General features: G+C 41.0%; 1 protein-coding gene across 1 annotated transcript in view; it reads left to right on the top strand.

Moving 5' to 3' along the window:
- Positions 1–5,115: 5,115 nt before the first annotated feature.
- igf1rb (insulin-like growth factor 1b receptor) overlaps positions 5,116–17,704 on the top strand; it is a 36,721-nt gene continuing 24,132 nt past the window's right edge. Inside the window, exons 1-2 of the mRNA XM_020080090.2 lie at positions 5,116–6,041; positions 12,362–12,928. Coding sequence (XP_019935649.1) covers positions 5,951–6,041; positions 12,362–12,928 — 658 coding nt within the window. The 5' untranslated portion in view covers positions 5,116–5,950. The remainder of the gene's footprint in view (positions 6,042–12,361; positions 12,929–17,704) is intronic.

Consider the following 17,704-nt stretch of genomic DNA (forward strand, 5'->3'; position numbering starts at 1 on the left):
CCCATGTTGCCAGCAAATATGCCATTCAATAATGAGATATAATTAATTAAGTAAAGTAAAATAAATAGATAAACTGAACAATGGGGAAACATGTATTTTGTGTGTCACAATGAATACTTGTCGCATTCATGTTGGGTTAATTATATGCCCCTCAGTTTGTTGCATGTCCCTCACACATGTTGCTTTCGACTTTCGACTTTCAGCTCTGTGAAGTTAATTTTTTTTTTAGGAGGAATCTGGCTCTATATAGTAATCCACACATATCCTTTGTTTTCATTTCCAACTCCTAACACTTATACTTAAACTGTTTGATACAAATTCCAGCCAGCCATTCAGTTTAGCTTCAGGTTGTTCGTAAACCAGCAATCCATCATGATTTCTTTTTAAATAGAATTTTCTGGGTGCTGGTCTAAATTGAACCGATTTGAACAGTGTTTGCGTTTTACCTCAGGTGCTGCTCTCATCAAGATCATTGTGGAACTCTTTCTAAAGCTTGATGGACATATTTTACATCAGCAGATGCTTCTTGTTAAACTCAAAGTGTCTGTTTTTTAGTATCCACACCTCCAAACTTGTTTCACTGACTGTTTGCTGACTCCATGACTCCAGTTAACTTTTGTCTTTGTCATTAGCTGAAGGGTTCACGGACTCTTTCCTCTGTGAATGTTGAAATGATGGGCCCAGTATGGACAAGAATGAAACAATTATTTGTGTGTATGAGTAAAAATATATTATTTGTTCATCACTGAAACTAAGATAGATGTGTGACCATATTTTGAGACAAATTATACACATATACAAGTGACTTAAAAAAGTTCACCTCATGATATATTTCAAAGTCTTACACTAGAAATATACCATGCAAGGCCTCATATTTTGTGTGTGTGGTAGTGATGATTGTAGCTATAATACGACATATCACATTTGTAACCTAGAGGTATCAAGATACATCGTTTGCTGGTTCTCAAAGTGAAGATCCGTGCAATCATCCTGTGCAACTGCACTCAGGTACTTTGCTGTACATATAATATTCCATCTGTAGTGAAAGATGTATAGTGAGTTCATATGCTCTGTATTTTATTTTTTCAAATAATTTTATAATTTCACATGTTCACCTTTGGTTTTATCTTATCTTATCTTATCATGTCTCATCTCATCTTATCTTATCTTGTCTCATCTCATCTTATCTTATCTCATCTCATCTCATCTCATCTCATCTCATCTCATCTCATCTCATCTCATCTCATCTCATCTCATCTCATCTCATCTCATCTCATCCCATCTCATCTCATCTCATCTCATCTCATCATATCTTATCTTATCTTATCTCATCTCATCTCATCTCATCTCATCTCATCTCATCATATCTTATCTTATCTTATCATATCTCATCTCATCTCATCTCATCTTATCTTATCTTATCTTATCTTATCTTATCTTATCATATCTTATCATATCTTATCTTATCTTATCTTATCTAATCTTGTCTCATCTCATCTTATCTTATCTTATCTTATCTTATCTTATCATATCTTATCATATCTTATCTTATCTTATCTTATCTTATCTTATCTAATCTTGTCTCATCTCATCTCATCTCATCTTACCTAACTAATATTTTAACATACATGTCAGTGTGGGAGAAAAGTGAATATAGAGACTGAATACAGCGTCTACAGTTTATGGAGTGTATCTAATGCTACACAGCATCACAAGTGTCATGTAAGACAGAGGGTTATCATACAAACCCTATCAGCAGATCAGCAGATCAGCACTCTATCAGCAGATCATTGACCCACAACAAGGGTACGTTCAATCTGGGCCAGACACCATTCTGTATTTCTGCGTGATCAGCCTTCAGCTGCATCACAATGTCAGAGCACATTTCCTGCTCTGATTTCATATCCATTAATTCTCTGTTGTATGTTTTTCATCATTAGTGCTGCAAAGCCACTGTGCTGTTGTCTGCATATCATCTATTATTTCCCCACTAAATTCCCTTCCTCCTGCATGAGCACAGTAGAAAACAAACAGACGCTCATTAGCATGTGTGACCCGTTGGTGGTAAACAGGCTTATTTCCACATGAGTGCAGTGCGAGAATGGATTCCACCGGGACGGTCGAGGTAGGTGGGCCCGCCGGCTGCCTTCATGGGGACTTTAATAGGCACTTAACAAATGCAAGTGGACAAGCACAACATTCTCTGGCACAGGGGGGGTCATGTTGGTACAGTGAGCACTTGTTAGAGGGTGACTCACTGTATTTGGACTCCTGGGTGGTCACCGATATTCACTTCATTTTTAATGTGCATTTTTTCCCTTTCTCCTCTCAGTGCTAATTGTTGGATTGTGATGGATGCCGGGCGCTGTCTGCCAGGGCTGAGGTAATGTGTGGCGTCCAAATGATGCCTCTGTGCTCTGCTCTGTGAAGTGATGAAAGCAGCCTGTAATTACAGGGATAATCAAAACTGTCAGGGGCTCTTCTATGGATGGTTTTGTTTACTGTCTACTTCTCTCACAGCATCACAAGCTGCATGGCCTCCACCTCCTCAGCCTGGGCCTCAGACCTCCTGAGATCATTGCAACTGTACCTGTCTGGGTCTCAGACAAAGTAAATGTCACACAGATTTCGGATGATTTGTCCTGATATCTCCACATGTGAGGGGTACAACTCAAACCTGTCGGCTTCAATATAAATTCAGTTCAAAAGCACACAACTTCAGTTAATTTTGTGGCTGTTATGGAACTCAGTAGGTTGTTAAATCCCCTGTTAAGCTCTATAGGTTGGATAAAGCCCTTGCACCTCAGTGGGTAGGGGGCTCTTTATCCACTGTGACTGGCAGTTACATTAACCCTGTATTTTTTAAATACACAAATATATTCATACTTTCTTCAACAATAATTATAATAATTCATATAGTAAGTGCAGCACAAGAAAACAAACGGTATATAACAGACATAACCTCAAGATGGCAGCATTTCAGTGTCTTTATGTGATGTATATGAATTTGAGGGGCTCGTTTGCCAGAATTCCCAAAACACCCACACTTTCAATATCTCAAACTGATTTTAATAATCAGTATAAAATGTGATATGAATTCTATTACAGCAGTTAAATAGCTGTGTGTCATATTATAATCAATGGTTGCATAGTGTGTGTTAATTAACATGGACATATATGAGCAAAGTCCTGTGTGTTGCATCTAAATGAATGACAGGCCTTGCTATAGCTGCACTTTGCTGCATGTCCCTCTCCTAATAGAACATGTTACTTTACACTGTGAAGTTTGGCCTAAATCAATACATTCAAATTGGTTTTGTTTTTTGAGGAAGAACCTGGCTCTGTAAAGTGGTACAAAATCTTCATCCTGTTTTTCATAACCAACACCTCATACTTAAACTGTTTAAATACAAATTCAAGCTAGCCATTCAGTTTAGCCTCAGCTTGTTCTTAAACCAGCAATCCATCATGATTTATTCATAAATACAATTTTCTGGTTCAACAGCTTGGTAAACAGTGTTGGTCTAACTTTAACAGTATTTGTGTTTTACCTCAGGTGCAGCTGACATAAGGGAGGATTTTGGGAGTTCAACTCATTCAGATCATTTTCCTCCTAAAGCTTGATGTGAATATTTCACATCAGCAGATGCTTCTTGTTAAACTAAAACAGACAAAATGTCTGTTTGTTTTTTATTATCCACACCTCCAAACTTGTTTCACTGACTGTTTGCTGACTCCAGTTAACTTCTGCTGATGTCATGAGCTGAGGGGTCCACACACTCTTTCCTCAGTATCCACCGTTGTCTGAAGTTGTTTACAGACCTCGGTACAGACGGCCCTCTGCGGTGTCTCTGAGAAGCAAAACAACCCTGATCCAGGATCGGTCTCCTGGATTTCCATCACGCCGCAACGGAGGCGGCACGCCGGTCAGCAGAGAGGAGAGTGAGGCACGAGGTCTCACTTCGTCTCTATTTTGGAGACGAAATTGAATTCTGTGAATAAGGGGAAAACAAATGATTTAGTCTATTATTAGGGAGTCTCAATATGTGAGCTTCTGCCTGACCAGGCACGGACCCTCACTGCTGTGTCTGATGCGTCTGTAGAAGTAAAGATGTCTTGGTGAAATGGCTTTCTCCTGCACATGTGATATGGTGTGAAGATGCAGATATACCTCATGGTCTGTTTTCTCCTGCACATGTGATATGTTGTGAAGATGCAGATATACCTCATGGTCTGTTTTCTCCTGCACATGTGATATGGTGTGAAGATGCAGATGTAGCTCATGGTCTGTTTTCTCCTGCACATGTGATATGTTGTGAAGATGCAGATGTAGCTCATGGTCTGTTTTCTCCTGCACATGTGATATGCTGTGAAGATGCAGATGTAGCTCATGGTCTGTTTTCTCCTGCACATGTGATATGTTGTGAAGATGCAGATGTACTTCATGGTCTGTTGTCTCCTGCACATGTGATATGTTGTGAAGATGCAGATGTACTTCATGGTCTGTTTTCTCCTGCACATGTGATATGCTGTGAAGATGCAGATGTACCTCATGGTCTGTTGTCTCCTGCACATGTGATATGTTGTGAAGATGCAGATGTACTTCATGGTCTGTTGTCCCCTGCACATGTGATATGTTGTGAAGATGCAGATGTACTTCATGGTCTGTTGTCTCCTGCACATGTGATATGTTGTGAAGATGCAGATGTACTTCATGGTCTGTTTTCTCCTGCACATGTGATATTTTGTGATCCTGCACATGTGATATGTTGTGAAGATGCAGATGTACCTCATGGTCTGTTTTCTCCTGCACATGTGATATGTTGTGAAGATGCAGATGTACCTCATGGTCTGTTCTCTCCTGCACATGTGATATGCTGTGAAGATGCAGATGTAGCTCATGGTCTGTTTGCACGCTGTAAACACACACACAGATAAATCCGGCCCCTCTCGTGATGAGTACCAGACCGGTCTCTATGGTAACCGCTCTCCTACGGCGGCTCGGCTGCAGTGAGGGGAGCGACGCCCACTCTCGCAGACCGGAGGGCGGAGTTTTACAGCTCGAGTGATTCATCTTGAGAAACGGAGACGATCTGTGCGCACGGCGCCGTGTTTACAGCGGACCCGGGCAGACTGCAGACTGTGCGTGTACCTGTGCATTCATCCAGCGACGCGACCCGTTCACGCTGCGTGTGCATCCACGGAGAGGCATAATATCAGAGGAGCTGAGCGACCCCGGAGCAACAAGGTCAAATCCTCCGGTTGTTCCCCCCCCCCTCGTTGTCGCGAAGGTGCATTACAGCCACCACAACAACGCGGTGCGTGTGAGCATGATGAGCGGCTGAGGAGGAGGAGGCTGCTGCGGTCTGAAACCAGATTTGATCCTGGATATTTCGACACAGACGTCGTGCCGTTCGCTTACACGGGCTGTGTTTGTGTTTGATATGATATCGTGTGCTCCTCGCCGCCTCTTCCCATCCCGTTCTTGAAGGGGGGGGTGGTGTCTCACCCGTTCTCTGCCTCCCGAGGATCCTCCGGCAGCGGGACGTTGAGCGTTTTTTCTTCCAGCTATGGAGCGTGAAGATGCGGATTACAGAGGAATCCCCGCCGCTGCTGTAGCCGCATTGTACACACATTCGACACGGCGCAGTTTTCGGCAGGAACAAGCAGAACTATGAATACGCATTTTCAGCCTAGAGGAATAAATCGGTGATTATTTTCTGGAGCACGGTTGGACTCCTCATTAGGAAGCGTGAGAGAGAGAGAGAGCTATCCCTGCTAGCCTGTGTGTAGTAACGTTAGCTTTTAGCTCCTTTAGCCGGCTAACTGCTAAAAGGTGCTGGCTGGGGGATTGAAAAGCGATTTAATAATTCCGGCCAGGCTTTGCCGAGCCTTTCCCCCCCTCAACATATTTATTTACAGGGTCTGGGGGGATTCACTTATTCCAGGAATGAGGTCTCGAACAGAAAGGAACCGCTTGACCTTGTTTTGGGGTCTGATGCTGGGTCTGTCGTCCTGCCTCCGGCCCGCCACCGCAGAGAGTAAGTAACGCCGCTCCACACGACCAGACACTGGGTGATTCAGCCTTTAGGCTTTCACGCTGCTCACACATGTGCAATAAAGTCCCATTTCGTTACAGTGAACACACTTTATTCTAGGCTGTATATTGTTTATAAAGTCTTGCACTGTAAATAGAGCAAACGATGTTTTTCTTGGCAATTTAGATATATCAATTTGTAGCCAAATATCAGTAATATTAGTTATTTTTTTAATAGAGAGCAATCAATATGGTTTATCACAGTGTAATTATGTGGTTATAGGATAATTGAATTATATGTAACTAATATTACACAGGAAATGTGTGCATGTTGGAAATTACATTTCATCATGAATGGGAAAAAAGTTAAATATGTTATGTTATTGTTTTAATGTGCAAATATGTGTGGTTGATTTCATTTTTGTTAAATGCTGTGTGTCTTTAAATGGTCACCTTGCAAAGCTGTAACTTAGTTTTAAAACAGACCGCAAAGACAAATCCGTTTTAAGTGTGTTGATAAGTACATGATACCAGGACTCAGTCAAAGCCAGCCAAGCTTTATTTACGCCACATTGTCAACTCTGAGTCATGGTGTGAGGAGGAAGATTCAACAAAAGCAAGGAAAAATACAGACAGAAATCTGAACTGAGAAATAAAAGAAACTTTGTGATTAGGTTTAGTTGTTCTCCTGTTCTTGTTGGTCGAACAAGAATGGGATTTATTATTTTCACACTGAAAACCTTCATTAAAATGTTGGCAAACATAAGACTGTTGTTGCTGGATCTGTTTGAAGCACTAAACTTCAGCTCTTTTATACACAAAATTAGATAAACATCTACAAGGCATACAAAGTTTGCATGCATAGTCAGACTTACTACATACATGTTTTCATTGTTGTGAGGTATAACTTGTTAGAGAAGGATGGGGAATCCTGATCTTAATGTTTTCATGGTTTTAAGATTTTGAGGGGCAGCTGTAAGAAGTTAGTGGTTTAGATTAATTTGGCCTTTTCATTTAACTTTAATTTTTTTTAAAAAGTTTTTGATGAGACAACCTTGGTGGAATGACACAACATTGCCTGTCAGTTCTATGCATTCTTTAGTATGTACGTTTTCTTTACCTAAGGCTGCCATGTCAATATCACTCCCTCAAGATTTAGAAGAAGCCAATGCACAATATCTGTCCAATGGCATCATTGTGCGTCTTCCTGGTAGTGAACCCCTCCATTATCCTCCTTTGCTAAACAAACCTGGGAACGCATTGACCTTGGAAAAAAAATGTCATGAATACCAGACTGCTGCAGTTCCATTGATCAGACACAGGAACATCCTCCCATCAGGCAAAAGATCGGAACTCTTGACAGAACTTTGTGACTGACTATTGCAGCATATCGTGACTCACAGCATCTGTCAGCATGCAAACCTCCAGATTTAACAAATTTAAAGCTTCCATAGCTTTGTGTTACCGTCTGAAATGTTTCCATGTTTCCAGCTATACTGTAAACTAAAACTAGGCTTCCTGATTCATCCCATTCACCGTGACATGTTGGGGAGGGGTGGGTCAGGGGGTTGAACCAGGGTCTGGGTTTTAAAATAGTACAAGCCAAAGTACATTCACAAGCAAAACAGACTAAGTTCTGTTGATTGGAAAGAGTGAGGAGCTTGTGAACTGTGTCTTATGGGGTTTACTGTTAGCCCCAGTGGTCACAGGACAAACCTGGGAAAAGCAGAGGTGCTCCCATCAAAATCCTACATTTATTCTCAATGCGATGTGGAGCTGTCTAAAGGTCCCTTGTGTGGCTAAACTCTGAGCATTCCTGCTGGTTAACTGTATCAGTTGGGACTAAAGAGCCTCTGGCAGGATTGGGTTAACCAGGTTCAGCTTTGCTGCTGCACACACAACTTTACAGATGTACCAAACAAGTTTGATCTGTCAGGAAGGATCTTTTTTGCATGCTTCCCTGTGCATTTCTTCTCACCTTGCCTCTCATGTGGAAAAGTATTTATGAATATGTTCCCCCTCGGGCAGTCTGTCTCTAAGAGGATGGAAATGAGGAGCAAACAGACTCGCTGCAGTCTAGTGGCAGTGAATGAAGCACCGGCTTAGAGGGCGTATTGCTTCCTATTTCTTGTCATATTGGGCTTCTAGTGGATTTCCTATGATTGTCTGCGGACAGTCTGGGTTCCGCAGTTAGCTGGGGAAAGGTTATCAAAAGTAAATATGGTGTCTAGAGGCTCATCAAAGCGGCAGAGATAAGCTTGTTTACTCAGCTGTTTTAAAATGTGTCGTTGTGATGGTGGTGCTACACCTGCTATCGATATTTTCATGTAGCCGGTGCACAAGATGAATTTTTTATCAGAAGCCTTTGTTTGGGATTTTCACAAGCGTGGTCAGGAGCAGTTCCCATGAAAGATGGCCATGCTGGAGTTGCAGTGAGGCCACAGAGGGTGAAGCGCCGAGGCTGCGGTGATGTAACATCACTAGGCACTGTGTCTTTTTACAGGCCTGGGTGTTGGGATTGTATTAACAGGTATGCAGCTCACTCAGGGCTGCTGACGGTGTGCACTGACAAGTAGATTACAGAGAAGGACATGACCGCCATACCAGCACACTGCCTGCTTTAAATCACACCAAAGGAATTTTATAATGGCACACACCAAAGGCTCTCACATCCTGTCTAGAGACGATTTAAACACCTAAAGCCAATTAAAATGGCAAATAAAAATAAAGGCCATACAACTTCAACGCATTTTTAGCAGTGCACTGGTACACTATAAGAAAGAAGCCACAGCTCTAGTGTGCTTTGAAACTTATGCCACAAGCAGGGTTGAAGGAGGCCAACTCTGGGAAAGTTTATATACTGGTTGTATGTGGAGTTTACGGGGGTAAAACATGCCCAAATTACAGAACACTTTTAACTTGTTGTAGCCACTACTAACTTGATTTTCACAAACGTGTCTAGCTTTCATTTGAACGATTTATCTCCATTTGCCCTATTTCAGTGTTGCTACTTTGGTAGTTTTTTCTTCATGTATAGCTGGACCAAAGATACGTATTATGATTTGCAGTGGCATTGAACTGGATAATATGTATAATATATGGATGGGAATAAGGAATGTCAAATTTTCTCTCCTTGTTATCGAATGTGATATAACTGCTAGTTTTTATTTTCCAAAACACATTCAGTGTGTAGAATTTTGTGATATTTAGTGTTGAAATTGCATGTTGCAGCTGAACACCCCTCACCTCACCCTCCTCTTCTAAACATGAAAAAGAAACTCAAAAGGTGTTTAGTTTGTCCAGTCTGGACAATTGTGAAAAACATGGTGGATTCTGTAGAGAGGACCCCCTCAATGTAAATATAAAGAGATTGTCGATGTGTGACCTGTATCCAGAGTCCCCCCCCCCCCCCCCCCCCCCCCCCCCCCCCCCCAATTGTAGTAAACATGAATTTAACTTAAAAACAGCTTGTTTGATATTTTGTCACATGTCATGTCATGTCGACACTAGGTGTCTACGCTGGTGAGGACTTTGCGGCCCGCGCTGCAGACGCCCGAACTTGTCGCTTCATGCTTTATGTGTAATTTTTATAACTTTATTCAAAAAGTCATGATAACAATCTTAAAGTTCAACTTCCCTTTCTCTAAGCTGCATTCAGATCTGCCGTGATGTCAGGAATATTTCATATCCATTTCCTGCAAGGAATGCTGGTTTGACTTGACTGTGTTGGAGTGAACTTTGCCACAGCTGAGCTTGGTTGTAATACATCGTCCCTAGTGTCGTGTTTGAGAGTTGCTCCCTTGTACATAAAAACATAACTTGTAAAATGACATGTTTCTTAAAGAAAAAAAACATCTGAACCTTTCATTTCATTGCCCAAATTTTATCATAGAAACAAAGTTTGTGAAAGTAGGAATATATATTTAATTTTTAACCTTCATGAATCACGATCCAGCAGTAAGACAAAATGGTAAAATCAGAATTCTGTTTATTGAAAATTTAGAATAGTGATACTGGTGTGTAGCTGATAAGTCATAGACCTGTGTTGTGTTAAACTACACCGCCAAAAACGCGCTGGGAAAAACTTCATTGCCAGCAGAAAGGTTCAGCGTGTTCTTTTGGAAATTAAATTAAACTGTTCCAACTCTGTGGTTTCTGAGAAAACACCACCAACATGTTTTGGTGGACTACAGATATTCATATTAGCAGTACTGTCTGTAACTGATTTCATAATATTCAGGCCTCCTGAGACATTTTACAGATTTTTTTCAATATTCACATTCAACATGAGTTTGTAGAGCAGTCTTTCCTTCACGTCATCCCACGACTTAAACTTTGGTATGGTAAATATTACACTATCACTTTTAGTATCATAAAGTTATGTGCACATCGCAGGGACATGGCAGCTAGTGTAGGACTAGTATTGCCAGAAGCACATGGCTCTAGATCCAGGTTATACTAAAAGAACTTCAACCTGCAACAGCAGTCCTAATGTTTAATTATGAAAACTAAAAATTTGTTTGCTGAGAATGAATCATCTTGTGTAAACCATTCAGGGTCACATTTGTATAGTAAAACCTTAGACCAGCATTAAAGTGGTAGTGTGAAAACCTGTTAGCTGATTCGTATGAGTTTTCCATGACTCAATGCCCTGCAGCTTTTGAAGTGTAAATCCTCCTCACTGTGATGTGCGATAATGGCCTCCATATTTCTGTGGGTGCTGCTGGGGCTTCAGGCTAAGTATTGTTTAGAGTACACCACAAAAGTGGGAGCAAAAGCTGAAGAGGCAAACACTCCACCTATCAACACCGATCGTCACCATAATGCCGCACCAGACTTTTTCTTATGAGGGCTAGGATTATTTAAAGGCAAAAGAAAAGCAAACTAGAAAAGTTCAAGAAGTTCAAAACTAATTTCAGGGGAGGCTCAATGAATAGAGGTGGAAAAAAACACATAAATGTGTGTTATTTAGATGAACAGAGATACAGTGGTTTTGGGGTACATTTTGTGTTTTTCTCACTTTTCCAGAGTCAGACACTAATGAATGCCTCAGGAACAGACCTATTATGTATTTAGTGTAGTCTGACATTATCTCAAACAACAATTATCACATAACCAGGATTGTGTAAGCATCCACAAGTTGAGCAAAACTAGATAAAGAAACCGAGGTGGGATGAGGAGGTGCCCTTTTTCATCCATGGTCTGGTTGGACACAATTTACGACTGTACATTGGAAGGATTATATTAATGGTTCCCTACAAACCTGTGTTACTTTTGTTTAGTGCAACCAACAGATTATAGTTTTCACTTGAGTTGTAAAATATATCCACATCTACTTGATATGTGACCCTTTGTGACCCAAAATTTGGTTTTGCCGTTCATGTTCCCTAGGTGCTATATTCTATTGAGTCAAATCATCATCTGAGTTTCCCTCAAGCTACACCATTAAGTTTATATATGTGGTGTTGAAACAACTTTTAGATGGGTTTTAAATTCAGCGTTTCATGTATAATTGTTATACCTGGTGATCTTTGGTTTGCATGAATAAAAACATTTCCCAAAGCCCTACCTGGAGTTTGGCTTTAGTGCTAAATAACACACAAAAGGTTAAATTTTAATTATAAACATAAACACTGTAGTCGTGAGTCGCAGAGCTCCTACCGTGGCAGCACTTGACACGATTCTTTCTGCTCTTGGTTTTACAAGTTTGATCACATATTGTGTATTTAGTCAACTGACAGGGTGTACATATTTTATGGATGAGGTCTTTTATAATAGAATTGTATTATGAAAGCTTTATAAAAGCAGTCAATAAAACTAAAAGGTAGGTCAGGTTGAAGACACAAAAGCAACAATAGCCTGAAAGCAGAGCAAACAACCTTTATTGCACTATTATTAAAGTAAATTGAAATAGAACACAACTCAAGTATTGGTTCACAGGGAAATATGCTCTGTCAACAATAGCTGGGCTGTCAATATTTAAGAAAGTTATTGTAAAAAAAACTTCTTTGTAAATATCAAAATTTCTGAAATGGAGAATGTTTTGTTGTATATTGTTACATTTAGCAGTTATTTATTGCTCTGTTTAAAGAGTGGGTCCGTACATTTTGAAAGTACATCTGTGAGAAGGTGTTCTCATGCATCGCTTAAAAGGAAAAGGTAGGGCAGTTTGGTTTAGTTAAGACGACATATCGTGACGAGGAGACTGTTTCCCGTGGAAAGAAAAGATATATTAAAGAAACAAATATAGATAAAGGAAATGGGTGGTTGGACTTCAATGTTACTGTTATGTCATCTTAACCTCTCCTTTGTTTCCCCCTGCAGTCTGTGGTCCCAGCATCGACATTGGCAATGATATCAGGGAATTCAGTCGTTTAGAGAACTGCACAGTGGTGGAGGGCTACTTGCAGATCCTCCTCATCGGGGACAAAAACAACAATAATATCAACCTGGAAGACTTCCGCTCCCTCAGCTTCCCCAAGTTGACCATGATCACTGACTACCTGCTGCTATTCCGGGTGTCTGGCCTGGACAGTCTGAGTGCGCTCTTTCCCAACCTTGCAGTCATCCGAGGACGTAACCTGTTCTACAACTACGCCCTCGTAATATTTGAGATGACCAGCCTGAAGGACATCGGCCTGTACAACCTGCGTAACATCACCCGTGGTGCCATCCGCATTGAGAAGAACCCTGAGCTGTGCTACCTAGACTCTATAGACTGGTCGCTCATCATGGACGCAGAGTTCAACAATTACATTGCCGGGAACAAGCAATCCAAAGAGTGCAGCGATGTTTGTCCAGGCATCATGGAGAACAGCCCGCAGTGCAAAAAGACCATGTTCAACAACAACTACAACTACCGCTGCTGGAATTCCAATCACTGCCAGAAAGGTAAGCAGGCTGTCACACATGCTCATCAGCTCATCAATTTGAATTGCAAATAGATTGTGGAGACAGTCTTACCTTTGGCCTGTTTTTGTAACTTTGGGATTGTAATGAACAACCTAGTGCCTATAGCGCTGGCCGGCCACCTGCCACTTCTGCAGTTGTGTTTGGGCTGCAAGGAAGGAAGAGAGCCGAGGAATGTTGTTCTGCATGATTGACTCATCTGCAGATCTTAGTGGTTATATATCTCAGGTGTTTAAATCCAAGTTGAAGACATGAAGAAAGAGCTAATCAAAAATATCAGTGCCGACAATAGTTTTGCCTCTGCCAACGTTGTTTAGGGTTTTCTGAGCATGAGCAATGACACTGTCGAATGTCAGCATCTGTTTACTCAAATACAAAATGACGTATATTTTAGGTTGGTTTCCTGTGGGAACACAATGTACTACAATTCTCTCAAAAGAGGCAGTATAGATCAGGTGTATAGTAACAGTTATTTTAAGCTATTTGGTTTAATTCAAACGTTCTCTCCTGCATTCCCTAAACAAACCAATTTAAAGGAGCAAGTGGATTGGTTTATAATTAAACTACTCAAAGCATCGTGAGGGTGAAGTATCCCTTTAATTCGGTGTTTACGACTGCAGTGTTTTGGATGACTTGTTTTGCTGGTGCTTTTCAGACGATGTGTTTTGGCTGACTTAGTGTGTGTGTATGTGTGTATGTGTCTGGCTGAATTGTTTCCCTGGTGACTGGCGCCTCACTGCAGACTCAGCATGATGATGTTTTCAGTCTTGTGACATGAAACTGCCGCAGGACTGGCCTCGATCACATGCATGTACACACACATGCACGCACGCACAGTCTTCATCATTTAAACGCAGTTGAAGCACAGACAAAGATGCAGGCAGGCACATGTGAACATGCAAATTACGGAGATGCAAATATCGGACGCACACACATACACCTGGCCTGCTTTGTGCATTGTTATGGTGGCAGTGTGAGCATGCTGGGAAAGAAATCCAGGGGTGGAATATGGATGAAGAAGACATGTTAGATAGATGGAGATGTTGGAGGATGGAGGATGATCCAGGGAGTGTAAAGTGGAGGAGAAAAAGTTGGTACTTTTTATCATTTCACCTGTCAACAGGAAAAAACTGATACATCTCCTCTTTTCCTTTGTTTGTGGAACCATAAATGCATCTCACTTAGAAACATGTTTAGGTCTGTATGTAATGCAAATTCCAGATTGTTATGTTGGGTCACTGCAGTATTGGGTGTAGGTAATTAATGGGAAGCAGTGGACACAGTACGAATCCAGATCATGTAACTAATCATCATATGGATGGTGACCTAGCGTGTCCACTATAAGTCCCGTCGACATTTGTCTTCACAGCTGCCTGATTATGTATGTATTACTTTCAGCAACAATCAAATGAGCTTGAATTCCTATATCATCATTACAAGTGGAGTGAAAGTATGTGGAGTGAAGTTTGTCAAATATAATATTCGTATTGTGTGACTCTAGGCAATTTTTGGGATTTTAAGACATTTTGTCTCGGATCTTGGTTTTACAATCGGTTAGGAGCTCAAGTGTAACAGTGTGGTGCAGTTTTGCCTGGTTGAAGGTCATTTTTCTGTCTCCACTCTGTTGAGACTAGACTAAAACATAATGTTTTTCAGAGGGCCGGGGTTGTGAAGGATAGGAAATAGATTTCAATATTATTTTTAAATAGCCAACTACATATACTGAATACCTTGCGTGGAAGAACTTCTATTACCAGTGCTACTGCAACAGCTGCTGCTACTACTGTTTCCATTACCACTGCCTTAACTACTAAGCCATCTGCCCAATTGCGACAACTAATTATATTACTACTACTCTCACTTAGACTCCTAACAGTTACTTCTACAACTTGGTGCCACTAAAACCACTTTTGACACACTGGGCATGAATGCTGGGGCCGCTGCTCTTGTTGACAGTGGTGTGATGTCCAACAGACATTGCTACACTCAGGCTTCATCTACACTACTAAGATTCAGTTTTAAATTGTATCATTGCTGTTACGGGTACACCTGCAGTTCAGACTACTCCAGAGTTTTTGAGTGCCTAAAACTAAGAAATTTGGAAATGCTGTTGGGCGCATTTTATTCTGAAAATGACAGGGCTTCTTTGTATTCTGCACGGGCAAAAACGGAGACATTTAGAAACGATAATGCAGTCACCAGCATCGCTTCCTGATTGGTTCTTATCAATCACTGCTCGATTACCAGCGGTGAATGCAAGACATCGTAAACAGTTGTAAACTTATTGTCAGTAACTGGTCCATATCATCGTCAGCTGACGAAAGAAATCCCTTCTCTTAAGTGTCATTGGCACACACATGCCAAGTGGATGGTCACTGTTTCAAAATGAAAACATTGTAGTATGGACGTAGACCTCTGTTCCACTCTTGACTAACTGCTGCCAGCACAGTTAAAGTGTTGCCTCGTAATTTCAGAAATGTATTCTTAGTTTAGAACAACAAAAACTCAGTTGAGTGTTAAGGAAGCCTCACCCACTTTCCTGAGATATAGGGGTCCAGATAAATTCATCACTCAGACTCATGGTAGCAGTTTGTGTCATATCTCAGAACCTGACTAACTGGATGGGATAGTGTCAGCCGTGGCTAATGTGTTTGTGTTCAGTTGGCATCCTCTTATCCGTGAGGTTGACATGTCTTGTTAAGTCAGTTTAAATGGACTAAATATAGAAGAAGTAGAGAATGACCCCGTGAAGATGCATAAGCAGTCTACCACGCTCCAGCGGGAGTGTGTCAGCCAGGGCAAATGGGCCATCAGTTGCCACTGCTGCCGCCTTAAAACAGAATTGATCTCAGACAACATGAGCTCCACTGCTGTCTGCACTGCAGAGACTGCATTGTTGGGCTATTTATTAGGCACTTTATTGGAGAGGTCTGGTGGTAGTAAAGCCAGGCTTCATTAAAGCAGAGTTGTTGTGAGGGCTGACCACACAGTGCTGATTTCCTCAAGTTGTCGTCCGGCAGCTCCAGCCCATGCGGATCAGAATTTGCCTACACTTATATACTGTAAAATCCTGTGTTAGCAGCACTAAGCTATAAAACAAGTAAAGCCTGGTGCTGCTGTGCTTTGAATTATGACTGGTTATCTAATTCAGTAGTCCTATTTGGGATCTGTTGATTAAATGTGTGCCATGCTGACATGAGAGTCAACTCAGAAACATTTTATTTTCAGGCCCGGTCATTTGTCAGATCAATAAATGACAGAAGGGAAAAGTGCGAGGCCTGTTTTTGTAGAGTTGATACAAAGGACATGCTTTCAGCCTGAGCACATTCATAAAACTGTTACAGGCAAAAGAGGGTTCAAGGCCTGTTTCCTTCTCCGGGAAAGTGGTGTGTTTTTTAGTCATAGTGGTGGGGGCTGCATTCTCCAGTGTTTACTTCCCTCATTTGTTGTTTGGAGTCTGGTTTGGGTGTTTTGTCTCGTTCATAACTCATAGGCTTCTCCCAAAGAAGAGCCATGTCTGTGCATGCTGGGACACAAACACACTGTCTCTTCACACACTCGCTCACGCTCTCTCTCAGACACACACACATGCTCGCACATTGAACAGCATGGGGGATGTTTTTCCGGTGCTTTGTATGGTCTGAGGAGATGAAAGCACATCATTAAAGTACAAAGTAGGTCTTCTGGGATTTACTGGAAGGAATTTTTGTCTTTTGTTAACCCCTGACAGAAGGGATTACACATTAAACTGGAAGGATTGTCTTCAGGGTTGTTGTTTAGCCTGCCACTATATTAATTGGCCATACTTGACATGTCAGTGTTTGCTCATTTATATTTGGACTCATTTAGCCGACGTGTCTTCCTGGTGAGACAGTGGACCTCCTGCATTAATATTCTGAGTACAAAAGAGAACATGCATGTGTTCTTCATGTACTCCTTCGTAAACTTCATGTTTGAATGATCTATTTTTATCTCCTTGTTTGAAGTAATTTTTAGTTATTGCAACTTGAGAAAAAAATGATGTAAGTAAATCTGTTATTAAGCTTAATGCCTTTAGTTTATCGGGATTTAATGTTTCTTGGTGACTTACAGTGGTAGAATCAAAAAAGACAGACAGAAGCATACACTACCACCTCACCCCCACCACCCTACCAACTATTTTTCTGCCCTAAAATATCACTTTAGCCCATATCCCGTTAGTCCAAAAACCCTCTAACACCCATCAACATCTGACTTTTGTCTATAATGGGAATTGATACAATTTGCTTTCACTCCCATGTCAAATGACTGTACAGTAGACACAGGTTTTAATCAGCTCCAACTCTGATCAGCAGTGATTAAAACAAGTGAGTTAATTCACTAATTTCTAAATACTTCTAAATATTACTTTAATTCTGCCACGCAATTTAAGTAGCGAAATAATCAATGGCCTGTGTACACACACCCAATGTTTTTACAGTAGAAACTCCTTCTGTGATTTTAAGAATGTATGTGAAAGAGAGTCCGTCAGATAGTCAGAGTTGTGGACAGCTTCCATACTCCTGTGTATCGATTGGTTTTGGATGTGGTACGTTCACTGTTTATTTACCCAGTGTTAGTAGTCTTTTATGTTTCCTGAGTTTTCAATAGTGAACCATCTCTGCTATGTGTTAAGTATGAAGTTATTTCAAGTTATTGAAACCCACTTGCTTCATTGATGCTTCTTTAAGCTACACTTTACTCATGCACTTTATACAACCAAAAGTCTGCACTGGGAAT

Source organism: Paralichthys olivaceus, chromosome 1, assembly GCF_024713975.1.
Source record: "Paralichthys olivaceus isolate ysfri-2021 chromosome 1, ASM2471397v2, whole genome shotgun sequence".
NCBI classification, from domain to species: Eukaryota; Metazoa; Chordata; class Actinopteri; order Pleuronectiformes; family Paralichthyidae; genus Paralichthys; species Paralichthys olivaceus.